This window comes from Rhinichthys klamathensis, unplaced genomic scaffold, assembly GCF_029890125.1.
Source record: "Rhinichthys klamathensis goyatoka isolate OS25496 unplaced genomic scaffold, OSU_Roscu_1.1 h1tg000123l_1, whole genome shotgun sequence".
NCBI lineage: Eukaryota > Metazoa > Chordata > Actinopteri > Cypriniformes > Leuciscidae > Rhinichthys > Rhinichthys klamathensis.
Window position 1 is genome coordinate 6,940,001 of NW_026606660.1, and position 27,658 is coordinate 6,967,658.

General features: G+C 38.3%; 2 protein-coding genes across 3 annotated transcripts; both read left to right on the plus strand.

The window, feature by feature from the left end:
- Positions 1-2,346: 2,346 nt before the first annotated feature.
- On the plus strand, positions 2,347-14,230 carry afg1la (AFG1 like ATPase a). Of its 2 annotated transcripts, XM_056256001.1 has the most exons (13): positions 2,347-2,488; positions 3,963-4,183; positions 4,281-4,332; positions 4,441-4,542; positions 4,996-5,126; positions 5,299-5,398; positions 7,452-7,510; positions 7,696-7,778; positions 8,238-8,308; positions 8,544-8,644; positions 8,731-8,871; positions 8,950-9,066; positions 13,745-14,230. In XM_056256001.1, exons 1-13 carry the CDS (start codon positions 2,380-2,382, stop codon positions 13,871-13,873), a joined length of 1,416 nt encoding a protein of 471 aa, XP_056111976.1. In that variant the 5' UTR covers positions 2,347-2,379; the 3' UTR covers positions 13,874-14,230. The 2 variants fall into 2 exon arrangements, with proteins under 2 accessions (XP_056111976.1, XP_056111977.1); XM_056256002.1 differs by lacking the exon at positions 4,441-4,542.
- A 1,774-nt stretch (positions 14,231-16,004) lies between these two features.
- On the plus strand, positions 16,005-25,842 carry foxo3a (forkhead box O3A). The gene is made up of 2 exons (XM_056256005.1): positions 16,005-17,387; positions 22,019-25,842. The coding sequence occupies exons 1-2, from the start codon at positions 16,815-16,817 to the stop codon at positions 23,378-23,380; spliced, it is 1,935 nt and encodes a 644-aa protein (XP_056111980.1). The 5' UTR covers positions 16,005-16,814; the 3' UTR covers positions 23,381-25,842.
- Positions 25,843-27,658: the final 1,816 nt, after the last annotated feature.

Here is a 27,658-nt window from a genome sequence, read left to right on the forward strand (position 1 = left end):
CTTTGTGTTCAGCAGAAGAAAGAAACTCATACAGGTTTGCAACAACTTGAGGCTGAGTAAATGATAAAAGAATTTTCATTTTTGGGTGGAGTGTCCCTTTAACATGACAGTTAATTATAATTACCAAGTCGAGCTGCTAGGTGGAGGAGACCTTTAGTATAGTTGCTCCTGAATGAACTGGATCATCAGTAAGCTAAGCGAATGGCAACGCATGTCATGAAGCCAGAGCGTGTGTTACAGTGTGGATGATGCGGCACAGTCGCGGGCCTTCAGGCTCGAGGAGCTCAGTTGTTGTCATGGCAACAGGCATCCAGACCCTTTGCTGCTTCCCATCACATGTTCATAAAACATGCTTCGGTAAAGATAATATAATGTCAGAGGTGGATGGGGTGATGGGATTATAGGCTGCTGGCTGTCATTATATATATACGTCAACATTAACTGTATTATTCAATGAGAGCATCTCATTATGAAATCCTTCCACACATGCAAGATTTTACACAGACACACACACATCATACTAACACGGATATTGTTTTATTTAATCAAAAAAGAGAAGAAACAGCACCGCATTGAAAAAAATTAAGAAATCAAGAAAAAATCAAACGTAAGGTCGGAACGTAAAAGTACAAATTACAAACAAGGTAGGAAGCCTCAATCAGAAAAAAAAGATAGTGCGTAAGAAATGTGTTACTTGTTATTAGGGTAGAGTGGGGGAAAACGCCCCCCTTAAGGAAAATGTGACATTACTGTGAAACAAAACATAAATGTGACTAGAATTGCCATCCCAGTTTTGAGTGACTATGGCAGGAGAATATTACTAAATATTAAAATTGCTCAACCTGCATAATTATACATATTATTGACTGAAAATATTTTTGTACAAAGGGGGCGTTTTGCCCCAGCGGTGGGGTAAAACGCCCCCCAAGGTGGGGTAAAACGCCCCCTTTCTTACCAACCAGTTTGCTTCATAGATCAACAGCAAAATAAATATAGTTTTTTATCTCTAAAAGTAAAAGGCAAGTAATGCAACAACATGTATATATACCTATTAATATTTATTTCAGGAATGAACAAAATAGCCAAATTTCTAACATTTTAATATTTTGATTTCTACACTAGGCCTATATGGGGTTGATAATTGATGTAGTATTTGTTCACCACTATCATCAAGAAAAACAGAAAACCCTAAATAAATATTAAACATAAATTAGTATATTTAAAGTGAAATATATTCAATAAATGCTCTAAAAGTCACTATATTTTATCATTGGGTCACCTAACCACCTTCCATCATTGCATCCACCAAGCTAGCTAGCTAATGCTCACTTGAGGTAATTTTATCATGTTTTGTTAAAATATTTTGATTTTATCGCCTAGTTATACTGCATTAAAGTGTAAAATAAAGACTTTGATAAACAGAAATATGTTACTATAGTAATTATGATAAAGAGAAACTATGCCCCTTGGGGGGCGTTTTACCCCTCAGCATAGGGGGCGTTTTACCCCACAAGCTATGTTTTTTTTTTTAAATTGTTTATTTTTAAAAATATAATTATATTCCTTATAAATAACATATGCTCTCAAACTACAGACTTCACTATTCATCTATCATACATTACTGTGATATCACTGTGAACAATATTCTATTAAACACTTGTTTACTAATATCTGAACATTATAGCATTTTCCATGTAATCCCCTTCTCTTCAAATACGTCGCTGGTGTCTGCTTCTCCATGGAGATTTGTATATCCCCGTTGTCAACGTAGTGCATAGCAATAGTAAAAATGTATCTTGATTCATTCTAGTGGTTATTTTGGGGAAAACGGGTGGGGGGCATTTTACCCCAGGGGGGCATTTTCCCCCACTCTACCCTATTTATGAGTAGCCTATTGAAGAGAGTTTGTGGTATAGGCTATCTTTACTCTTTTTCTTTTTTTTTTAGAAATACAATATTGTTCAGAGAGTAATTATGTTTTTCAGTGAACGATAACATAGGCCTACTACACCTAGGGGGATGTGAATAACATGGGCATAACAAAATGTGAAAATCGCGTTAAGTAGCTAATGTTAACCACAGACTTTATTTTACTTAACATTTTAAAACACATGAACAATTATTGAGGAAATTATCATTCTCTTTCAGGGTTTTCCAGTTGTAATGGCTACATTTAAATGCATGTGTAGCTTGACAGGGGAAGGCCGTCTCAGTTTATGAATATAAATTAGGTCAATCTGACGTTGTTCGCTGGTAGAGCGGAGAGTCACGTCAAAAGTTAATTATTCATGAGTCGTACGGCCCCTTTCACAAAGGGGCCACGCCCATTTACACTGTTCAGAGCGCCCTTTCAATAAAGCTTCCGCAGTTTGAATCATCATGGCAGCCGGTGAAGCGTCCTTGCTGGCGCTTGGAGTTCAGTTCTGTATGAAAAACAAGCTACTTTCGAAGTCAACTTTGCCTAGTATTATCAGCTGTATTAGAAGAGGTAAGGGTTTTCGTGACAAGTGAATGACAGTAATGTTTTTAATGATAAATGTCGTTATGTTGACTTTTGACACTGACAACCTGACAAGACAAGAACACCCAGTTTTTAACTTTAGATAAATAAGAGACATCTAAATCTATGTATGTATGTATGTATGTATGTATGTATGTATGTATGTATGTATATATGTGTATGTACAGTACGTATGTACGTATGTACGTATGTATGTATGTATGTATGTATGTATGTATGTATGTATGTATGTATGTATGTATGTATGTATGTATGTATGTATGTATGTATGTATGTATGTATGTATGTATGTATGTATGTATGTATGTATGTATGTATGTATGTATGTACACTACCGTTCAAAAGTTTGGGGTCGGTACGATTTTAAATACTTTTAAAAGAATTCTCTTCTGCTAACCATGGCTGCGCTTATTTGATTAAAAATACAACAAAAATCAGTTATAGTATTAAATATTATTCCTGTGTAAATCAGCTGTTTTCTGTGTGAATATATAGTAAAGTGTAATTTATTCCTGTGATCAAAGCTGAATTTTCAGCATCACCAGTGTCAGTGTCTTCAGTGTCAAATGATCCTTCACAAATCAGTATAATATGAGGATTTGATGCTCAAGAAACATTTATTATTATTATCAATGTTGAAACAGTTGTTGGTCTGTCAGTTGTACAGTTTTTTTTTTTTTTTTAGGATTCTTTGATGAATAGGAAGTTCAAAAGACTTTTGTAACATTATAAATGTCTTTACTGTCACTTTCGATCAAATTAATTATTCCTTGATAAATAAAAGTATTGATTTCTTTCCTCCAAAAAATAAAAATAAAATTCTCACTGACCCCAAACTTTTGAACGGTAGTGTATGTATGTATGTATGTATGTAACGTTATGTGTGTGTGTGTGTATGTATGTATGTAACGTTATGTGTGTGTGTGTGTGTGTGTGTGTGTGTGCTACAGTTGTCAGGTACTGTTTACTATTTTTATAATACTCTTATCTTGAGGACGTAGTCTTCTTGAACTTCGAATGTAGTTGAACTTGACTGTCATTAATATGTGTCGGTGTGTTTTTTTTGTGTTTAAGCATTTTTTACAAGTAGTCTTACAAGTTAGTCATCCAATTTTTTTCTTCAAGACTGTTCATAACTTTTTAAAGTTAGTTACATAAAAACGTACATTGGTCTAATTTGATACCGAACAGTAAGACTGATTACCCCTAACTAACTGCTAGTTGGTCAAACTAGTTCTTAAGACACGGTCTTAACATAATGGCTATGTTTATGGAACTGGCCCCTGGTCTCTCCTAAAACTGATGTTAAATAAGAAGAAAGTTAACAGTGTTCCTTCAATATTTACATATAACCAAGAGAAATAGACATGTTGCAGTCATGCAGATCAACACATGCACTCTTGTTTATCTCAATCTCATGAAACACTTTTCTATCCTGAAGGTCTTGCCACAAGTGTGCTGTCTCAGACTGTTGAAGAGCCCAGCGCCACGACCTCTCCAAGCAGCAGCAGTTTTGGTGGACCCTTGGAGCATTACAACAGTCTTATTCGAGATGGACAGTTACGAGAGGATCTGCAGCAAAAGGCTGTTATGGAAAAACTGGAACAGATGCAAAAGAATCTTCGAGGGTACAGCAATGACCGCTCATCGTTTTTTTCAAAGGTAAACTGGCCTAAATCCGCCAAAATATACCCTGCAGATACTGTGAAAGTGTTTTTTTTTACTTATACTGTATATGTTATTGATTCTTTTGCAACAGTTCTTCTCCCAGAGAAAGCCACCAAAAGGTTATTACATATATGGAGACGTTGGTAAGTTTTGCAACGTTATGTCGTGGCTGTCACCGTGTCAGATAAACTTAATTGTACTGGAAATAAATTGCTCGGTTCTGATATCAATGTGAATTTCCTCATTTACAGGCACAGGAAAAACTATGGTTATGGACATGTTTTATAATCATGTAGAGACAGAGAAGAAAAAAAGGGTCCATTTTCATGGATTTATGTTGGATGTACATAAACGTAAGTTTGTTATGACTGATCTTTTAGTTCAGTTTTTAATGAGACTGTAGATATACCTGTACTTTATTAATGTTTGTGCACTGATAATTCTGGTCATTTTTTATTCATTCATTCATTTATTGTTTTTACTATACATTTTATGACTACCCCATACCATTTGGCATATATTAAACTGCCAGCACAACATATTTTCACATTTCCATTAATGTATGATATGGACATTATTTTCACATGGTTTATTTAACGTTTTTTTTGGTGTTTTTTTTAAGCAGGAGCTAGAAATTGTTACAAGGTCCATTATGATTATTTAATATATATTTAAAAAAAATAATAATCTTTGAGGGACTGAAATATTCCTGGAGCCCAAAAATAACCCATGTATGATTAAACTGATGCCAAAATAGTAAAGTTCCCATTATTTGCTCTCACTCAGATAGAGTCATGTTTGTGTAGGAATCCATCGGCTCAAGCAAAGTTTACCCAAAAGAAAAGTGGGTAAAATGGCAAAGGCGTACGATCCTATTGCTCCGGTTGCAGAAGAAATCAGTGAGGAAGCCTGCCTTCTGTGTTTTGATGAGTTTCAGGTGAATGTTTCACTTTGAAATTGTATCGTTGCAATCTAATCAAGCTTTGTGATCGCTTCAGTGTGCTGAGATCTTCCCAAGTTATCTTTTAAATCCACGCAGTGACAATCAAACTGGTACAGAGAATAAACTATTGATTTTTAAGATTTCTTTTGCTTTCTCTGTTCATTAGGTCACTGACATCGCAGATGCCATGATCCTTAAGCAGCTCTTTGAGAACCTCTTCCTTAAAGGGGTTGTTGTTGTTGCCACGTCCAACCGGCCTCCTGATGGTATGAAGCAAATAATCAAGAGTCAAAATATTGATATGTTGTCACTGGAGTGTATGTAGGTGTTATACACTTTCATTCGGGTGTGTATGGGTGACATTACATAGTTGCTTGTACTAATCAAGACTCTTTGGAAAGACTATTATCATTTCGTCAGTGTGTTGCGTTTGCAAGTTTGATTTATGAACCACCAATAGCTATGTTTCCATTTACCTATTTTTATGCGAATTTTGGGATATTGCTTAAAAAAAACGGTTGGAAATGCCAAGATGCACATAAATTCGAAAAATGTGTATAAAAACGTATGCGCTCAATTGAGGCAGATAAAAAAAAAATTATCCGATGAGAATACATACGTATAAACTACGATTAAAACACATTTACCAATTAAATCCCTTGATGTGTAAGAAAAAAAACTCATTGGGGCTCATTCATGAAACACGAGCAGAACGAATGTTTGTGTAAATCGTGTGTAAAGTGGTTCTGGCGTAAATTTTCGGATTCATTAAAATGTTCGTATTTTCCAAATGTTAGTTGGTACACAAGAAATCTACACCTGCTCCCAGCCACGCGTAAATAGTGCGCTTAACACCCGAACGTTTTGCTCATTAATAAGGCTGCATTTTAATTCACCTTAATTGGGTACATATTTGCACAGCATTTTGAAAAAATATTATATATAGTAATTACATACGGTTTTTCTTATTATGAGAGCCAGTAATAGCATCTGCGATGGTGGTCCTTCTCCAGTTTGAATACTATTTTTCCGAAGTGAACTAATTCGTTTTTTGCTCTCAAGCTTAATGTCGAACCATTTTCTTCTCACTTCTGGGAATGTTCGATTAACAGATGAAACTCCATTAACTGCATCTGTAATATGCTGCCAAGCTTCCTTTTTTTTAGGACCCGATACGCCACTATGTACGCTTGAAAATAAAATGTGGCGTTTTGAATGAACTTCTGATAAAACTTCAATTTCTGAATCTGAGAATTTTTTTTTTCGCATTCATGTCATAATTTGATGCCCATATAGTTGTCAGTCGGATTTAATGGGCGGGATTTATGGTAATTGAGAATGAACGTGCACGCGCATCCCATTTACGACTGATTGGAATTCATTAACACACACACATTTCACTATCACATCTGACGTTTACGAAGTATTTGTGAATCAGGAGAAGAGTTTTCGGGAAGGTCTCTTTACGCGCAAATCACTCGCATATTTACTCGTATATTTACGAATGCCTCATGAATGAGACCCACTGACTTTGACTCAACAGAGGAGGATGTGTTTGGACTACAGGACTAACCAGCGGATCAATTTCATCACACAGCATTTCAAATGTTGGTTTGGTCACTCTGAAATGCCCATGTCATCAAAATGATTTTGGTATAATACCTCTCAGAACTGTCTCACACGATTGCGTTCCCAAACATCAGGCATCTAAACGAAAGATAACATGACATTGCCTTTCGTCTGTGTGCTCTGAGCCCCAATTCATTTATGATGTACTGTAGGAAAAAAGAAACACAGTGGCTTCCGCGATTGAAGTGAAGGTAAAGTTTGACAACCTATACTTGGAATTTGTCCTCTGCATTTAACCCATCAGACATTAGGAGTAGTGAACACGCGCACACACACACACACACACACACCCAGAGCAATGGACAGACATTTTTGCTGAAGCGCCTGGGGAGCGATTGGGGGTTAGGTGTCTTGCTCAAGAGCACCTCAGTCATTTCCTGCCAGTGTTTAGAATCAAACCCGCAACTTTCGGGTTACAAGTCTGACTATGTAACCATTAGGCCACAACTTCCATTTTTAATAAAAACATTTTGCACGAATTTCCCTGGAAGTGACTATTTTCTTCAAGAGAACACATCAACTGTGCTTTATTCGCAAATATTTTATACTATATTACAATTTTGCACAATTCGCAACTTTAGATGGAAACATAGCTAGTGACTGTCCTAGCATCACAGAAGAGCAGTTTCTTTCAATAACTCTTACCTTCCAAATTCCAGTTTTTACTGAGAACAATATCTTGTTTTACAGATCTGTACAAAAACGGATTGCAGAGGGTGAACTTTGTGCCATTCATCGCTGTGTTAAAGGTAAGCACTTCAGCACTGTTTATTATCTAATACATTTAACGCAGTGTTCATTGCTCTTACTTGCTGTACTTGATGCCCTTGTTGAACTTAGGGTAATATGATCAGAAAAATGATAATGCCTGTTGATTTTGTTCTTTTGTTGGAAGTACTGTATGTAATTCACTGATCAAATGTCATTTAAACAGGACTATTGCCAAACACTACGTTTGGATTCTGGGATAGATTATCGGAGGAGAAATTGCCCGGCAGCCGGGAAACTCGTCTACCTGTGAGTAAATGCATTATGTTGTACAAAATGAGATGTTTCCACATTAGTTTAGAGCAGTTTAGTTATGCAAGTTGACTCATTCTTTAAACACAGACATGCATCTTTAAATTGATTCCTGATTTTTAAAGCTGTTTAATAAAGTGTAATTTCTGCACCACTAGCATTACCAAACAGGGTTTCAAAAATAATCATAGGCTTCAAACTATCCAAAACATTATATGAGACAGTGTTGCTTGGGCCAGTCAGGAAGCGCCACTTTTCGAATATCCTCATATGAATTGCAATCTTATATTAGTCTCTTTATATTAAGATGGAATAGGAATAAGTATTTAACATCCAAAACATGACATGCTTCAGCCTGAACAGTGAGTATTAGCCCTTTGACCAAGTATCTGTGAAAAAAAAAAAGTTGTAGTATGAAGTGATGAATTAATTATCAAATATTTTTATTTTATTTAGTTCCAGTGAACCCGATGTTGATGCAACCCTCGACAAGCTGTTTGATGAGATGGCCTTTAAACAGAATGACAGTAAGTTGGTTGCTGATGTTCCGGTCTTGTTTAAGTAGCTGATAGTGGATCAGTATAAACACCCTATCAAAAGAATTTCTAATGACAGACCATTAGATGTCATAGTTCTACAGATGTGAATGTGAGTTGCCATTATATATTACAAAGTAATTGCATCCAAAATTTTGTGAATTAAGATTTTTTTTTACCAGCCATGTTATGCATATTTGATTCAGGTTCATTTTGTGTATCACAGTTACCCGACCCAGATCTCTAAAGGTACATGGAAGGATACTGACGCTTGACAAAGCATGTGGGACCATAGCAGACTGCACCTTTGAGGAGCTGTGTGACCGGGTAAGCTTGTGTTTTCCACGCCAACTTGCATTCAGTCATTAAAATGAACTAGAATCAGTGAGTCTTGTGTTGTTTTTAACTCTTAGCCTATAGGAGCCAGTGACTACCTGGAGATGTCTGCTGTGTTTGACACGGTTTTCATCCGAAACATTCCTCTGCTTACTTTGAACAAGAAGACGCAGGCCAGACGCTTCATTACTCTCATTGACACACTATATGAGCACAAGGTAAGTCGTGAAACACTTGTGGTTTTTGTTGAAAGGTCTTAAAGGAACCTCTGACAGTTTGGTGGAATATCTCCACAGGTTCGTGTGGTGCTTCTGGCAGAAGCTCCATTAGATGAGCTGTTTGTTTGGGAACATCACGACGATCATGATCATCATGACACTCATGTTTTATTGGATGATCTGGGCATTTCAAGGGTAATTGACAAATAATTTTCTATTAAAAATCTTTGAGAATGAAAAAAGAAAATGATTTTTTTTTTTTTTGCAAGCTGAATGTTGCCATTAGAATTTTATTATAAATTAAATTTTATCTTTATATATATATATATATATATATATATATACACTCACCGGCCACTTTATTAGGTACACCTGTCCAACTGCTCGTTAACACTTAATTTCTAAGCAGCCAATCACATGGCGGCAACTCAGTGCATTTAGGCATGTAGACATGGTCAAGACAATCTCCTGCAGTTCAAACCGAGCATCAGTATGGGGAAGAAAGGTGATTTGAGTGACTTTGAACGTGGCATGATTGTTGGTGCCAGAAGGGCTGGTCTGAGTATTTCAGAAACTGCTAATCTACTGGGATTTTCACGCACAACCATCTCTAGGGTTTACAGAGAATGGTCCGAAAAAGAAAAAACATCCAGTGAGCGGCAGTTCTGTGGGCGGAAATGCCTTGTTGATGCCAGAGGTCAGAGGAGAATGGCCAGACTGGTTCGAGCTGATAGAAGGGCAACAGTGACTCAAATAACCACCCGTTACAACCAAGGTGGGCAGAAGAGCATCTCTGAACGCACAGTACGTCGAACTTTGAGGCAGATGGGCTACAACAGCAGAAGACCCCACCGGGTACCACTCATCTCCACTACAAATAGGAAAAAGAGGCTACAATTTGCAAGAGCTCACCAAAATTGGACAGTTGAAGACTGGAAAAATGTTGTCTGGTCTGATGAGTCTCGATTTCTGTTGAGACATTCAGATGGTAGAGTCAGAATTTGGCGTAAACAGAATGAGAACATGGATCCATCATGCCTTGTTACCACTGAGCAGGCTGGTGGTGGTGGTGTAATGGTGTGGGGGATGTTTTCTTGGCACACTTTAGGCCCCTTAGTGCCAATTGGGCATCGTTTAAATGCCACGGCCTACCTGAGCATTGTTTCTGACCATGTCCATCCCTTTATGGCCACCATGTACCCATCCTCTGATGGCTACTTCCAGCAGGATAATGCACCATGGCACAAAGCTCGAATCATTTCAAATTGGTTTTCTTGAACATGACAATGAGTTCACTGTACTAAAATGGCCTCCACAGTCACCAGATCTCAACCCAATAGAGCATCTTTGGGATGTGGTGGAACGGGAGATTCGCATCATGGATGTGCAGCCGACAAATCTGCGGCAACTGTGTGATGCCATCATGTCAATATGGACCAAACTCCCTGAGGAATGCTTTCAGCACCTTGTTGAATCTATGCCACGAAGAATTGAGGCAGTTCTGAAGGCAAAAGGGGGTCCAACCCGTTACTAGCATGGGGTACCTAATAAAGTGGCCGGTGAGTGTATATACAGTTGCAGTCAAAATGATTCAACCCCCGGAGACTGTAAGAATTTATAAATGTAGGCTTTTCTAAAGGTACAGAGTTTTAAAAACAAAATTGTATCTATAAGTTTAGTGGCAAATTAAGTGATAATGTCAATATATAATGTAATGCTTTTGAGTTATAGGATTTTTTTTTGTAATACAGCTATACATATGTATGTATAATACAGCTAAATATTCAACCCCTATTCAACGCTGCTGTTTTTGATTCACTTATTTATATGCTATGGTACAAAATTGTGTTAAAACACAATAAAGGCTTTGGAAACTCTATAAGAAAACTGAATTAGCTTGTGCTGCTGTTACACACACACACACACACACATATATATATATATATATATTATTTATTATTTAGCCCATGCATGAGCTAAAGTTCAGAAGCAAATATGGCCAAGTCAAAAGAGCTCTCACAAAAGCTATAGAGAACTAATTGTTTTATTACATTAGAAAGTCTGTGGCTACAAGAACATTTCCAAAATTCCTAGAGACTCAGCTGGCAGCCTTATTCATAAGTTTAATATTTGTTGTACCAGAAAACCTTTGAGGGTGTTGAAGAAAATGCACAATATTATTAAGGGGAATAAAATGTTTGATCAGAGCAACTGAGAAAAACCCTCAATTTACTATTAAAGACTTGCAAGATGACCTCATGAAAGGAGGAAGAAACATTTTAAGAGCATAAGAAGAACACTAGACAAGCACGACCTTCATGTTGGGACATCTTGCCAAATGCCACTCTTGACCAAGAAGAACATAAAAGGACAACTTGAATCTGCTGAAATTCATTTGGATAGGCGTGTGGAGTTCTGGAAGAATGTTTTATGGAGTGATGTGACAACTGGAACTTTTTGGACCCATGGATCAGCGGTATGTCTGGTGCAAAAAAGGCAAAGCTTATTAGCAGAAGAACACCATCTCCATGGTCAAACAAGGAGGCGGTTCAGTCTTGTTATGGGGGAGCTTTGCTGTTGCAGGAAGTGGAAATCTTGACTGTATGAAGGACATCATGAATTCTTTGAACTATCAAGCCATTTTGGCAAAGATGATGATGCCTCCGGTGCAGATACTGAAGCTTGATGATCAATGGACTTTCCTGCAGGACAGCCATCCGTATACATCCAAATCTACTTAAGCTTGGTTCAGGGATCAGTCGTAAGATTTAGTCATAAAGTGGCCTATACAGTCTTCAGATTGAAATCTCATTGAAAATATGTTGTGGAATTTGAAGAAAGCAGTGGTGACGTGAAAACCAAAGATTATCTGTGATCTGGAAGAATGGGCCAAGATTGCAGTAGAGAGGTGACAGCACTTACTGACAGCGTTTATTGGCGGTTATAAAGAATAAAAGATTCTCCACAAAGTTTCAATTTTGGGGGTTGAATAATTTTGAACACAAATGTTTAGAGCCAATTAGATTTTTTTTCCCCTTTTCTCAAAAACTTTACGTTCTCAAGAGTCACTCATGTGTATTAATACAATTTCTATAATAGTTTACTGATGCCTTTGTTGAATTGTTTTTAGCAAATGTTGTTCTTGGCAGCAAAATGTCTTGCAGGTCAATGGGATTGAATCATTTTGAATGCAACTATTTCATTTTAATTTGCTTCTCAAGAAACATTTCTTCTTATTATTTATCAATGCTGACAACAGTTGTGTGGCTAAATATTTTTATAGACACCGTAATGCATTCTTTTTTTAGGATGCTTTGATGAACAGAAAGTTCAAAAGCAACAGCATTTATTAAATAGAAATCTTTTGCAATGTTAAAAATGTCTTTACTGTCACTTTTGATTCATTTAAAGTCCCTGTAAAGGCAATTTCAAAAAAAAATTCTAAACACATTATAAATGTTAGAAATGTGTTGCTAAAACATATTACAAAGACTGTGAACTGTGAGGTACTGATTTGTGGAGTTAGACCGTTAAACAGTTTTTCACCATTGCTATTTTCCGGATTTTCTGGGCGGGGCTAAAACAGGGCTTGATGACGCACTGGAGCCCTTGAGCTCCTGGACACGCCCCTACTTGATGACGCACTGTAGCCGCTGAGGCTGGCCGCTCCTAACAATAATAGAGCACATTCACATCAGTTTGCCGCTCAATCGCGAGTTACTGTCAGCACTATTATTAGTAACACAGCCTACAGATTGCTAGCTACTAGCTATGCCTTCGTCACGGAAATGCGTAGGCCTACTACCTGGATGCGATCACCGGATCACGTACAAAACAGATCGGTGTCCTTATTTAAATTTCCGAAAAACGATTACATCAAGAAGAAGTGGATTAATTTTGTGAAGAGCCACCTTGATGGAGAGCTGAGGATCACCGCCAACACCCGCCTCTGTAAGTGATCATTTTACACGGGATAGTTTTATAAACTTTCGTCGGAGATAACTGTCAGGGATTCACTGATAATCCGCTGTTACTGGTGAGGGGCCGAACCGACTCCCGCCTGGCCTTCATCCTCCCGTCGCGCCGACAACTGGTGTCATCGGCAGTGCGTGTGCCCACTGCCCACCGTGCGAGCATCTATTCCGGCTGTAGAGTTGAGTGTGGCGAGTCGACGGCAGCTTTCCCGCGAGTGGGCGTGGTTTCAGCGCAGCCAGTGGACACGCCCCCAGCGTTTGAGAGCAGAGAATACTGCTCATTTCTTCAAGATTTTGATAGCTTATTTTATGTACTTGCTGGCTTTTTTTATCATTCAAATTTGGCTGGGTGACTAATAACTAATTTTTCTGTGGTGTGACAAACTCAAAACACATACTTAATTTTGACTTTACAGGGACTTTAATGCATCCTTGCTGAACAAAAGTATTATTGGAAATTATTAAGGAAAATCTTACTGACCCTAGTAAAACATGTTTTGACCAAATTCCATCCCATTAACTATAAATATGAACAAATTAGCTAAAATAAAATGAGGCCTATATTCGGTCCTAGTACCTCCAATGCTTCCCTGCGCCCCCCCAAAACCACCATTTGTTTCATTAATGTACTCAAAAATACCTCATACCTGTAATACAACAGTATTTTAATGGTAAAATATCTAAACATCATGTAATTTTATGCTAATAACACTGTTGATAACACTGTTGAGACTGTTCAGATTCGTTACGGTTGGTGGCGTGTGATTAATTGTCATTAAAATGTCACTGCATGAACCTACAAATGGTAGACTAGACTTTAGGAAAAAAATATGTAATTGAAAATAATACGTGTAGTTGATCTCTTCACATTGATTTGATTATCTGTTTTAATGTGTCAGGATTCAGGCAGCTCTCTGGCGATCTTCACAGGAGAAGAGGAGGTGTTCGCCTTCCAGAGGACGGTCTCTCGACTCACTGAGATGCAAACAGAGGAGTACTGGGTTGCAGGAGAGCGGAGCTCTAAGTAGCTTTTATCATTACTAACTCCATATACAGCAGCCATCTCAACTATCATAAGACTCAGCCTCTGGTGAGGTCTTGGGATCAACTCCATTTTGATTTGGTTGAGGATTGTATTTTAATCAGAACTGTTTGGTATAATGCTGCACTTTATAAACGCACATGCAAAAATGAACGTGACACTTTTGAAAGATAGGCAGGTTTTTTGGAGGAATCCGGATGCAAATCTGCCAAAGATATGTTTTAAAATCAGCCTGCCTTTCTGGTTTGTAAAAATGTTTTATTGACAGCCGCCTATATTGTCAGATTATTGATATGCAACCTATTTAAGATTAATGCTTGCATTAAAATTATTTTAACTTTTATTTAACCTTTCTATAGTGCTTCTGTTTCAGGTATGTGAATGAATATGGTTAATTCATTATTGTTTGTATCCATAAGAGAATATTAGTCATGTCTATTTAGGTCTAAGGAAGGAGACATGGTAACTTAGACCTTTGCTCTGCAAGAGATTCATTTATTCATTGGTGATACTTGCTCAAGTCAAGCTCATACTTATAATTTGGGGTTTGTTCAAATACATAATTCTAAGTAATATGTTTTGGTGTTTCTTACCTGTAGCACACATCGTGCATGAAGGATACCTCAAATTGTGTGGCTTGTTGATGAGAAGTGTGCCATTACTATCTTTTGTGATCACTCATGCCTACTACAGACTGTGATTTCATTACAAATCACACTGTACAACATGGATCTAATAAACTTGGGTAAAAGTCGTACCCAGTATGTAGACTGTACGATGATGTCACTTATTGAATCGTAGGCTACGACACAAGTCAAGCTAGTATAGAAGAATAAAACATCAGCATGCACTAGTGGTAAACAAATAGAGCAAGATGAATCTCACTTTGGCAATTGTGGTTTGTATGTGCTGAAAAAGAGGAGGAAGCAAAAAGAGAATATGGACGCGGTCATGGTTAGGGAAAAGAGGCCGATTTTGCAAGTGGAGCTTGAGGTAAGTAGTTTTAAGTTTTAGTTCCATGCCGTGTTGATCAATATGTCATTTCGTGTTGCATTTTAATTGGCTAGTCAGTAGACGTAGGTCGTAGCAGGAGCCACGACCACAGAAATCACCACGTTTGGTCATCTTTCGTCTGGGACAGCCCAAAATCATACGATGTGTACCGGGCATTAGAGAAGCAGCTGCATCGCAATGTCTTGGAAACAATTCTCATTTCTATAACGCACCAAATTATTTTTCATTTACTGTTCCTGTTATTTTAAAGATTATCTCTTTATTTTGAAGGTGCAAACAGTAATTGTCCCCTAATTTACAAAAATACCCCTAAGAAAATAAGTTGTACTTACAGTAGTGCACATTTAAATATGTTTTAAATCATGTAAACTTCTGTGAGACAGACTAGAGCAAAGAAAATGTGTGTGTGTGTTTAATTAAAATAAGCATATTGCAGCAGATGAAATGAAAGGTAAATCTTAGATCATCTTAAAATCATATTAGAATTTTCTTTGCTCTAGTCTACATGCGACTGGGTGAATCTCAAAACCTGTCACCAAAACAGAATCTCATATTTTTAAACCAAAAGATAAGAAAAAATTAATTTGATTGTGCATTTAACAAATTAAACCAGTTTTATGGCCATTAAGAGCATTTGTCAGTCATGTAATGACAATTGTTATCTGCTGCAATATTCTTATTTTAATTAAACACACACACACACACACACACACATATATCTCTCTGTGTGTGTGTGTGTGTGTGCATATATATGATATATATATGTGTGTGTGTGTGTTTTTAATTAAAATAAGAATATTGCAGCAGATAACAATTGTCATTAGCTACATGACTGACAAACGCTCCTAATGGCCATAAAACAGGTTTAATTTTAAATGCACAATCTAATTCGTTTTTTCTTTTCTTTTGGTTTAAAAATATGAGATTCTCTGTTTTGGTGACAGGTTTTGAGATTCACCCAGTCGCATGTTCTTCAGAGAATGAAAACATTTAGTTGCAGTCTGAGTCTACTGCAATGCTCTTAGCCTGTCTAGAAGCAAATTATTGGAGAGAGTGTATGAAATAAGAGCTCTTGTGATGGCATATCTGTGTAATGTGCAGATGACGTGCGTGGCAGTGGATTGCGAGCTTCAGCTCTGCTCTCCGGCCCTTTAAGAAGCAGTTCCTCTGACTGGTTCCAGGGGGCGCATGATCCGTGTGTTACTGTTCTTTTCTTTAGTTTGCAGCGGAGCAGCAGCGCATTAGGGGCTTTAGTAGTGCTGGATCGGCCGGGTTGCGGGACGCAACGTCCTGCTCCGACATGGAACAGGGATCATGGAGGTTTATTGGGAAAAGCGGCGTGTTTGTTAGGACTTATTCGTGTTGATTTGCGGAGGGGCCGATGTGGAGGTATGGCTTGGTCATTTGAGGATACTTTCGCTAACGTACAGCTTTTCTGATCGCTTTAAATCAAAGATTTTTTTTTTTAAGACGGCAGCTGCGTTCTGAAACGAAGTATCTTTTACATCATGATGTAATGTTACAATGTAACACGTTTGCAGCGCGACGTCATGCAACAATATAACAAATTCGAGCGTCCGCTCTGTTACACTCTTTATGCTTTTTGAACCACGGAAGCTTCATTAAACGAGCATTTTCGCTGGTTTATTTGTTTTCCTACGGACTCTTAACACTAACCAAATCGAGCGAGATTCTCATACGAATCCGTCTATATGTTGTAAGCGGACATAATGTACTTGAACGCATTTGTAAATATTCCTAAACATCTCATAACATCAATTCGATTCTCGAAGTGTCCCGCATTGAAATGTGGACTCTAGAAGTGATCCATTAATGGCATGCACGAGGGCACTGCTGCCGTTGTGTTCAGAAAAGCCGTCCATTTATCATTCATTTGAAGGAGTCGAGGAAATATGGCAGATGAGATAGATAAGCCCTCGGCTGTGGACGTGGACGTCGACATAGACCCTGATTTCGAGCCCCAAAAAAGGCCCAGGTCTTGCACCTGGCCTCTACCCAGACCAGAGTCCAATGCTGGCAAAGCAGAACCAGGAGAGGTGGGAATCATTCCCGAGGAAGAGGTGGATGAAAATGGCACTGATGATGCGTGTGCATCTGGTGACATTACAGGCGCATCAAAGCCAGTCAGTGTCACAGAAGGAAAGGAGAGTTCTGCTGCTCTTGGCATAGAAACCAATGCTGCTCTCAGTGATAAAGACACCTATGGCTCTCCTGTTTCTTCCCAGCATGCTCTGCCCTCCGCCTGCAACGACTCAGGCATCAATGGTCTGATTCCTCAGCAGCCCAGAAAATCCTCTGCCCGCAGGAACGCCTGGGGAAACTATTCCTACGCAGACCTCATCACTCAAGCCATCGAGAGCACGCCTGAGAAGAGGCTGACTTTGGCCCAGATTTATGATTGGATGGTCCGGAATGTGCCATACTTCAAGGACAAAGGTGACAGCAACAGCTCTGCGGGATGGAAGGTACGTCGGGTCAAAGAGACGGGCTGGATTTTAACCTTGACTTGCTTATCAGGAGTGTTTATGTTTGTAATATGTGTGTCCATTTGTTGCAGGCAGTCTTTTGTAACACAGAGCTTCATGGCCTTATCAAAACAATGCTTATATTTTTACAGGGTGGTAAAATGGCACAGATGCTGGAAATGTGGACTACTAGTCATGTCATGTGTGGTTTGCTGATTAAGTGATGCTGCATTCATGCCAAAGGGCGTAACAGCAGATGCATTGAGAAAGGTGCCACTGATAAACTGGACATTTTAAATGGCCCCTTGCCTTATCATTTCCAAGTATTGAAGCTTGATAACAAACATAGTAGTCATAGCCAATATCTATAATATTTGCAATAATCGTTTATTGTATCATCAATATGATCGCACTTCCATGAATTGATTGTATATCATCTCTCTTTTTTTTTGAGCGTTGGCATTTTCAACGCTCTCTTCTCTTGTCAATGTTTGATTTCAGGGATTAGCTTGGCCTGGATAAACATGGAATCAAGTCTAATGAATGCTCTTGGTATAGCTGCGTTTGAATTAGAGAAAAACCTCAGGAAATCCCTGTGCAATCCTGCAGATGTAAGGCTGGTGAACTGCTGTTGTGCAGATATTACATTTTAGAAAGACGATTCGGCACCTTCACAAACAAGCTATGCCAAGTGCATTATAAATGCTTGATATGTTGATTCAAATGATTCATTCACTTGAATCATTTGATTCAAATGATTACTTGATAATCATTTGAATCCGTTTTGAGTCAATGTTGTACGTTTCATTTGAAATTTGGTTTTCAAATGAAATGACTACAGTCATTCTGTAGTCCATACTAACATGCAAGTTAGTCAGCAAAACCGAATGTTAAAATCCTTTCAGTTTGCTAAAGCATACATTTTGGTTCTTCAAAGAAAAAAGGTCTGTTCTTCCTACCAATCAGATTTTACGAACAGCCAACCTGTTCAGTGCAGATAAAGCCATCCTGCAGAGTGTTTGCATCTGCCTGCCACTGAATGAGGAAAAAAGAGAAACCATAGGCATATCATCAGTTGCAGGGTTTCTATTGGCTGTTTGGTCCCCACCTCCACTTCCTATTGGCTCTCGGGTACAGCATAAGAAGCAATCAGCTGACTGGAAACTATGTAGGTCAGTGTGTAGCAACGTGTGAAGAGCTTTGGTGTTTGACTCTGAGATACAGCATTGTGTGTAAACTGGCAGTGCTCCAGTGCTGTTCTGAGTGGTGCTTTGCTCAAAAGGGACTGCATCATGGCTTTCAGATGATTTCAGCCCTTATTTTCATCCATTATAGTTATTCTTCATGGTCCTGTGTGGATTTAATTCAATAGAAAGCGGTACCACAGAAGTTTTAAGATGATTTTCATTGCTAAATTCACATACCCTGACACTCTATTTAATGCAATGGGTTACTAATATGAGCAGTTTATAAGCGGGTAAATCTGTTAAGAATGTTTTTATCTCACCTCTTTCTGCTCAAATTCATGTTATCGTAATGCTGAACCCTCATTATATATCAATATTGACCTAATTATTCATTGTAATGTGGAAAATGTGAATTATTTAAATTATGAAGTGCATTTGTACAATTGTAAGTATGCACCATGGTGGTATTTGCTGAACTGAGTTGAACTTATTCTGATTTTGAGAGTAGGTTTTCCCCACATTGCTTGTCTGTAAATCAGGGTAAAAATTGTTAATCGTCACAATGCAAAAATAGGCTTAATTTTGTTCATGAAATTATTTTCTTCTTTTGAGGTGAATTATGATATCTGCAATTTTATTTATCTCTTTATTTGTGTGATTTACCCTTTGGCTACATAAAGTCACAGGGAATAGGGGGTTCTGGTGGCCTACTGTTTAATGATCAAGCCTCTTAATGCTAAACTTACAGATTTAGTGCCCAATGGGGGTGAGCCGTGTCCGTTGCACCTGTGCCCTTGTTCAAGTTGCTTAACCTTAAGGTGATTGAGTAGAGCTGTAGCTGAATTTGCCATTTCGGGAGATGGTTTTTGTCCATCATTATAGTCAAGGCAGGTCAGAACAATACTACTTCATCTCGATTTCTTTTTGAAGCCTTAGATGAGAATTTTCATGAACATTAGAACATTATAAACGTAGAATGCCTTTTGATTGCATCTGCAGAAAAAGCTAACATGGATAAAATAAACATTGAAACTGGTTTGATCACTGATTCAGTTTGGCATTGAAGATACTGTTCTCATTGTAAGCCTAGTTTGTAATGATCTGTTTTGTAATCGATGTAGCTATGATTGTCAACAAACAATCCGATGCGTGTGTCTTAGATTAGATTCTCAATCCAATCAATTCAGTTAGCCAGCTTAACAAAGCAAAAAAGGAGAACTGCTTACGTACTTTACGAATGTGTTGGGATACATGTTGTTCTTAGAATAGGAAAAAGTTCTGTCACGGATTAAATCCAGTAATCCAGTAGGCTTGAAGCAAAGGCATTAATGGAAGTGTAGTGTCATGAGGTCTGTCCATTCACTCTTTTGAGAAGTTCAAAGGTCAGTAAAGTGATGTTCACAGGACAATGTTGAGTAGAGACCAGCTTTCTTCAAGTTGTATCAGGCACAGCATTGGTAAATTCACACCATTTTGTCAGACTGCTTGACTATTCATCAAAAAGGAAACCCATTTCTCGCTTGTGAGTTTTATCACATCTCCTGATGCTGCATTATGGATTGCTGTACCTTCTGTGCTGCAGTCCACATTAATGCAGCTTCACTGCGCTGCACTCTTAAACTTTGTACATGATTGAGGAATTCTCGCATAGCTTTCTCTGCACTGGAAAAATACATTGTTAGATGCGAAGCTTGAACTAGAATAATGTCTCATTACTGTCTTGAGAAAATCTTGGTGAGCAAATGTTAAGTTATCCACAGTTTTACATACAGTAGTTGGCTTGTATAGGGTGGTTTGTAAATGTCTATTCAGAGCTCCAAAATGTAACTAGATTTCGTTAGTGATTGCACTGGAGTACCTACAAAATTGCCTGTTTTCTCATGCATGCATATGTGAAATGTCAAAAGCCGAACACTCAAAAGTTACCCAGTTGAACTGCACAGCGCGGACCAATTATCTCGAAAGCCCAATGGACGGTGCAGAGAGGGTTGATTTATTTGAAGTCTGGTCTTGACCACACAGCCCAGACCAATTTGAACAGTGTGAGAAATTCAAATGGGCACTGCCCTTCTTCTATTTTCTGTATTTTCTCTGGACTGGTTTCTTTGTTAAAAGTGAGAATTACAATTGAAAATTATTGTTACACGGTTTTCAGCCGTACACTGGTTACATCACTTGGCCACCGTGGCAACGCCCAACAACACCCTTTGTTATTTTTTTAATAGTAAAAAAAAATAATTTAGTTAATTTGGAGAAGAGCATTGCTCAATTCAGCGTGAACCGAACGAGAGTCACAGCAGGAGTCAGATTTAATTTATCATGGTGAATGCAGTGCTTATTCGTTTTGTTAATAAAGCCGTCTTACTAGTTTTGTTAGTAAAAGTTCTGTTTAAAGGATTAGTTCACTTCAGAATAAAAATTTCCTGACATTTACTCACCCCCCACGTCATCCACGATATTCATGTCTTTCTTTAGTCGAAAAGAAATTAAGGTTTTTGAGGAAAACATTCCAGGTTTTTTCTCTGACTTCAAGTAGACTTCAACCACGTTTTGAAGGTCCAAATTGCAGTTTCAATGCAGCTTCAAAGGGGTCTACAGGATCCCAGACGAGGAATAAGGGTCTTATCTAGCGACACGATCGGTCATTTTCTAAAAAAAAATACAAATATATATATATATATATATATATATATATATATATATATATATATATATATACTTTTTAACCACAAATGCTCGTCTGAATTTTAATTCTGAAGTGAACTAATCCTTTAATATAAGCGAATTGTCTTTGTACTGTTTTGTTGTGTTTTTCATTTAGAATAATAATGAACCCTCCATTCAAGCAAATGTCGCTCCAAATTGCCACTAATTTGAAAGTGAATGTAAAATGCGCATGGCCGCACTGGCATTCATAAGCGATTTAAAAGCGAGGTGGAAAAGAGGGAAAAACTCCAATGTTTTTCACCCTGTACCCATACCGGTATTATTGGTGTTTCACACATCGATTACCCTATGGAAACCACAAATGCCTAGTTGTTAATTCAACACACTCAACAACAGCATTGACATGGAAATAAGGATTGATTGATTGAGTTGATTTTATTTGTTTAACTTGCATAAACTCATTGAAAGTAATTTGAGTTATGCTTTAACATTTTTTTTTAACAAAACACATGGACTCTATTGGTCAGAGGGGTCGCATGACTCATCAATCTCTGAGTAAAGCAATCAAGTTAAAGTGGCATTGTTCCTTACTCAGCATTATGCACTATTGATTCCAAGATTATTTGGCCATTATATAACGTTAGGCCATTATTCTGCTTTTTAATGGCCCTATTGGTTAATGAATAAAGCTGAGGGATTTAAAACCGGCTGTATATATGTATGTTTCAAGCATGTCTTATGATGCACAGCTCACCATCTACTCTTCTCTTTTCACAGAACTCAATACGACATAACCTGTCACTCCACAGTCGCTTTGTCCGGGTCCAAAATGAAGGAACAGGAAAGAGTTCATGGTGGATGGTCAATCCTGATGGCGGAAAAGGGGGAAAAGCCCCTCGGAGACGTGCAGTTTCCATGGACAACAGTAATAAGCTCATCAAGAGCGCCCGTGGCCGTGCCGCAAAGAAAAAGGCAGCTCTTCAGGCTACTCAGGACGGAAGCTCAGAGAGTTCCTCCAGCCTGTCCAAATGGACCGGCAGCCCGACCTCCCGCAGTAGCGATGAGCTCGATGCTTGGACGGATTTCCGTTCTCGCACTAATTCCAATGCCAGCACCCTAAGCGGACGCCTTTCTCCGATTCTGGCCAACCTCGAGATGGACGAAGTTCCTGACGACGACTCTCCCCTGTCGCCCATGCTGTACTCCAGCCCTAGTAGTATGTCTCCATCCACCGGGCTGACCGAACTGCCCCGTCTAGCTGACCTTGCAGGAACCATGAACCTCAACGACGGCCTCTCCGACAACCTAATGGACGACCTTCTAGACAACATCAGCTTGACTGCTTCCCAGTCTCCAGGTCAAGATGAGAGTGGGGCCAACCTACAGGGAAGCCCTGTGTTTACCTTCAGCTGCTCTGGGAGCAGTCTGGCAATTCCCACTGGCAGCTATGGCACTAACTCCATGTTCAGCCCTCCGTGTGTCACCGCCCTGAGGCAGTCTCCAATGCAAACAATCCAGGAAAACAAGCAGGCTACGTTCTCCTGCGGTTCCCTCTTTAGCGAACAGAGTCTGCAGGACTTGCTCAGCTCCGAGTCCAACAGTCACAGCGATGTCCTTCTTACCCAGTCTGACCCGCTTATGTCACAAGCCAGTGCCTCCCTTTCCTCCCAGAATGCCCGTCGTAGTGCGCTGTTGCTGCGTAATGATCCCATGATGTCCAACCAGGCTGGGCCTGGAGGACAAGCAGGGCTCAAGAAGGCGTCGCCATCGGGATGGCGGATGAACTGCAGCGAGTCAGACTACCAAAGCTTGATGAAGCAACATCTCCAACAGTCTCCCTTCAGAAGCACATCTATGCAGCTCAACTCCTCTGATTCATTGTTGGCAGGTCTCAATGGCAGCGTTTCCTCGGTTCAATTGGCATCTCAGGACCGATTCCCATCTGAATTGGATCTTGAGGCGTTAAGTGGGAGTTTCGATTGCGACATGGACACCATCACTCGCAACGATCTGATGGATGCCGATGGCCTGGAGTTCAGCTTCGATTCCCATCTTATCTCCTCTCAGAATGCTAACCTGACTTCAGAGAGCTTCTCCAGAACCAAACGAACCTCCTCCCAAAGCTGGGTACCAGGTTGATCCGGCCAGGCCCAGGAATGTAGGGACGGACAGAACACCGCATTTGAGCCAACTGTCCACTGTAAAGCAACTGTACATTATGCTGTAGAAAAGCTATTTGACATCCATTGGAATCAGTTTGAGTTAACGTCAATGATTTACCCAGTCGGTGTTGTAGTTGTGTGTTTTGTATTGTCATGATTGAGGCTGGTTTAATGGACGTTGTAAAGTGTTTCACCCAATTTAACCTTGAAGTGCTTGCAGGTTAATCTAATTGCCAGTGACTAGGTAATGAACTCCGCTGCTGGAATATGGTAGGTGTAGTATCGTAAACAAAAGGTTGTCTATATATGAAGACTTGAAGGTCAGTACTTCCCTTAGTCCATCTACAAAACAAAATCCCTGAATCCACCACTGTGTATGAGGGTGCCTGCACACTAGAGAAAGCTCTTACAAATGCATTTGAGAGTGCGGAAAGAGTTGGGTCAGTTTGACAACCAAGTAAGAATCTTGAATTCTCTAGTACCTACGACAGAAACTGGTACCTGCGACTGGCATTGCAGTGAAAGTTAAAATATTCTCAACTTTTGGTCGTCACTTTAGCAAACCCTGGCATTTTCTTTGTCGTTGCGATAAGTTATCCCAATTGAAATCAAGTCTAGTCTGTACTCTAGTCTGAAGGTGCCCTTAGTTAATTTATTGTAACCGTAATCAAGATTAATAGATTTCCAGTCCTCACATTGAAACAAACACTTGCCTTTTGCCAAACGTGTCCTCTACTGGACAATTGCAACAATGGCCTGTTTACAATATGAACTATTGAGAATGTTTTTCGTTGTCCGAAAAAATGGCCATGAAAAATCTGTCTGTTTCTCAGATTATTTTTCATAAAACTGAAAAGGGGAAGTTATTGTGTTTTTGTGAAACCAGTGATCATATTGTATCCTTGACTCCTTTTATGGAAAAGTGAAATATGATGATGATAAGCTATGTATTTAGTGTTCTGCTGTATGAAACTAGTTTGTCAGTGTTTCCCATGGATTTCCTAACAAAACCTGCATTTATCCTGCTCGGGGGTTCTTGAACACGAGCATCTCAATCACCCCTAAACCGCTTTTACTTCCGATGTCAACCATTTTAGAATAGATTATGAGCTATATATTTGTATTTTTGTATGTGTTTATACACTCACACACATGGGGCCTCATTCATGAAGTAATTGCTGTATAAATGATTTATAAAATCTGAGTAGTTGAACAATTTAGACATTTGTAAAACAAAATTTTGTTCATTAATTGATACTTTCAATTTGATTAGTGATTATGTGTGCATATACTGTACAGTCTGTATACATGCATGCCACCATTTACTTTAGAATGGGTTTACAATTTCTGCCTAAATCATAGATTTCTGTTGTACTTGTATTTCATAAATGAGGTCCATGGTGCATCTGTGTATGTGCTGTACACTGAATATGTGTGCGTGTGTTCACACATAAATATTGGATTTATTCTAAACATAAGGTATATTAACAATTATAAAATTTGGAACGCTGATTAAGGACCACTAGATGTTTGTGTATTTGTAGCAGGATAAAATTAAGCTAAGCATTTGGTGCTAAGTGAAATTGTGTTGGGTCAGTTCATATGGCTGGCATGTTACTTTCTTAGCATTTATGTGTACATTTCTACACAATGGCTGGTGCTAGTAGAACGTGTCCATCAGTTGTTATGGCAGTGTGTTTGAAGCATCCTAACAGTTTTTAAATGAAAGGCAGCCACATTGTAGTATATGGATAAGCTATGTAAGAAAGCACCTACGTTGTACTGTATTTCACTGTTGGTCTTGAACATGCCAGACAACCAAATTTGAGGCTGGTGAAAAATAATGCAACTATTCAGTCTGATGAAATAGTAGTGCCATTCAGGGACAACTTGCAGGCGGTTCAATAGTTGTAACCTAATGTTGTTTTAACATCACAGTCGAATGTACCTTTTGTTAAGGTCCGTTTCACACCCAGAATTTTTAAAAGCCTCTTATAAGCAATGATTTTTTATAATCTGCTTTTTATAATCAGCTGGAGTCACAGAATTTAAGATGACTATAAAAAGTTGATTGTGCTGTGTTTACCTTTGTTTACTTACTGTAGTTTCACATTGTGTAATCCGTTTCAGCATCATAAATGGCATCCTCAAAATCGAAATGCTTTTAATTCTTGGTTTTCATATTCTTTGGGTAGGATCATCGTACTTCGCGAAAGAACTACTACAATTTTTATTCATTTTGAATTGTAATCTTTAAGAAGGAATTAACATGAATTGTGAAGACGAAACCTCCGTGTGTAGCACCTCACACCACAGTTGGCCGTTAGTTAGCATCCACTCAATGTTTGCTTGACTTTACCTGTGTATTTCCATTTTGGATAATGTAAACAAGGTAGTGCAAGGCAAGGTGCATGTAAATAAAGCTTGTATTACACAATATATATTTTTGTCAGTCTTTATTTTAATATGTCATAGAATAAGCAACTGATATAATGCGTGTGCGTCTGGTCACTAGATATTTGCAAAAAAACATGCAATGTGCCCTAAAATTCTGAAGCCACACACACAGTATATTGAAATTTTGTGTACAATTTAATCTGGATATTTTTGTTATTCCAAGTGAATGTATTAATTTAATCACAGCTACTGCTTTCAGTGGAGTCCATATCAAGGGGCTCTTGTTGGCAAACCTCCTCTCATTTATTTGATTTTAGTGGCACAGTTTTCTGTGGATCATGACTTAAAGATATTTTTCATCCAAAAATGATGACCAATGATTCACCCAATATTCATTGCATACTCACCCTCATGTGGTTCCAAACCTGTATGAATTTCTTTCTTCTGCTGAACACAAAAGATGATATTTTGAAGAATGTTGGTAATCAAACATTTGACGGTAGCCTAGCCATTGACATCCATAGTAGTAAAAAAAATATTATGGAAGTCAATGTCTACGATCAACTCTTTGGTTTTGACCATATCTAGCAGAGGGGCATAGAGATCCATTATTTTTTCTGGATGTGGCTAACTGCTCCTATCACAACTTTTTTGATTATATTTTTCTAATATATATTAAAACATTATAAAATACATTGAAGTCAGTATTTTTGTGAAAGGTTAGAATTTGTTGTTTGAAGTGTCTGTTTTTGCAATAATGCCATACAAATTTGCAAAAATATAACTAAAATGCCACAAAAAAACTAAGTGTCAGATTCTATTCACAAATTATTGATTTCAATAAACCAAATCACTAATTTTAGAATAAGAAATTATAAAAAAATCTATGTAAATAAAACCAATAGCAATTAGCAGAAATGAACAGGAGTTGTGTGTGTGTGTGTGTGTGTGTGTGTGTTAGGTCTCACCCCCTTCGTATCGGCATTTTTTTCTGCATTTGTGGCTGATTTTGTTTGCCAAATTCTATACAAATGCTGTCTGTTGCAGTCACGTGTGTGTGTGTGTGTGTGTGTGTGTGAGAGAGAGAGAGAGAGAGAGAGAGAGAGAGTGAGTGTGAGTGAGCATGTTTGTTCCACACTGCATTTGTGCTCTAGAACCAGGCCTTCATTTCTGTGTGAAAATTTTCAGATTATTCTAGATTGATTGATTATTGAAAAATGAAAAAAAAAAAACTCGAATTTTTTGCCTTTCCCATTCATTTTCAATGTGGGGTCTGTTTGGAACAACCAAATCAAGCTCAGTGTGTGTGTGTGTGTGTGTTTAGATAGATAATGTAACAAAAGTCACAAAATCTTATGCCACTGAGATGAATGGAATTTTTTTTTATTTTTTTTATGAGGAAACATCAAATGGAGTCCTAACCCTATGAGGGTTAATGAAAACCCTGTTTACTTTCCAGGAGAATAGAGATATAGCTAAAATACACTTGAAAAAGAACAAGTCCAATCTATGCTCTAGTCTAGGTTATTTGGCTTAAAGGAATAGTTCACTTCAAAATGAAAATTCTGTCATAATTTACTCACCTTCAAGTTGTTTCAAACCTGTATGAATTTCTTTCTTCTGCTGAACACAAAGGAAGATGTCGGTAACCAGACAGTTGATGGACCCCATTGACTTCCATAGTAGGAAAAAAAAAAAAAGACTATGGAAATCAATGAGGTCAATCAATTGTGTTCAGCAGAAGAAAGAAATTCAACTAAAACAGGTTTGAAACAACTTGAGGCTAAGTACATGATGACAGAATTTTCATTTTGAAGTGAACTATTCCCTTTTTAAACTTGTTTATCAAAGGTCATAA

Excerpts from the sequence above, each read along its gene's own strand:
- foxo3a (XM_056256005.1), top strand. The coding sequence starts at position 16,815 with ATGGCAGATGAGATAGATAAGCCCTCGGCTGTGGACGTGGACGTCGAC. Across the intron at positions 17,388-22,018 it reads ACAGCTCTGCGGGATGGAAG|AACTCAATACGACATAACCT; the intron begins GTACGTCGGGTC and ends CTCTTTTCACAG.
- afg1la (XM_056256001.1), top strand. The coding sequence starts at position 2,380 with ATGGCAGCCGGTGAAGCGTCCTTGCTGGCGCTTGGAGTTCAGTTCTGT. Across the intron at positions 4,543-4,995 it reads TATGTTGGATGTACATAAAC|GAATCCATCGGCTCAAGCAA; the intron begins GTAAGTTTGTTA and ends ATGTTTGTGTAG. Across the intron at positions 5,127-5,298 it reads TGTGTTTTGATGAGTTTCAG|GTCACTGACATCGCAGATGC; the intron begins GTGAATGTTTCA and ends TCTGTTCATTAG.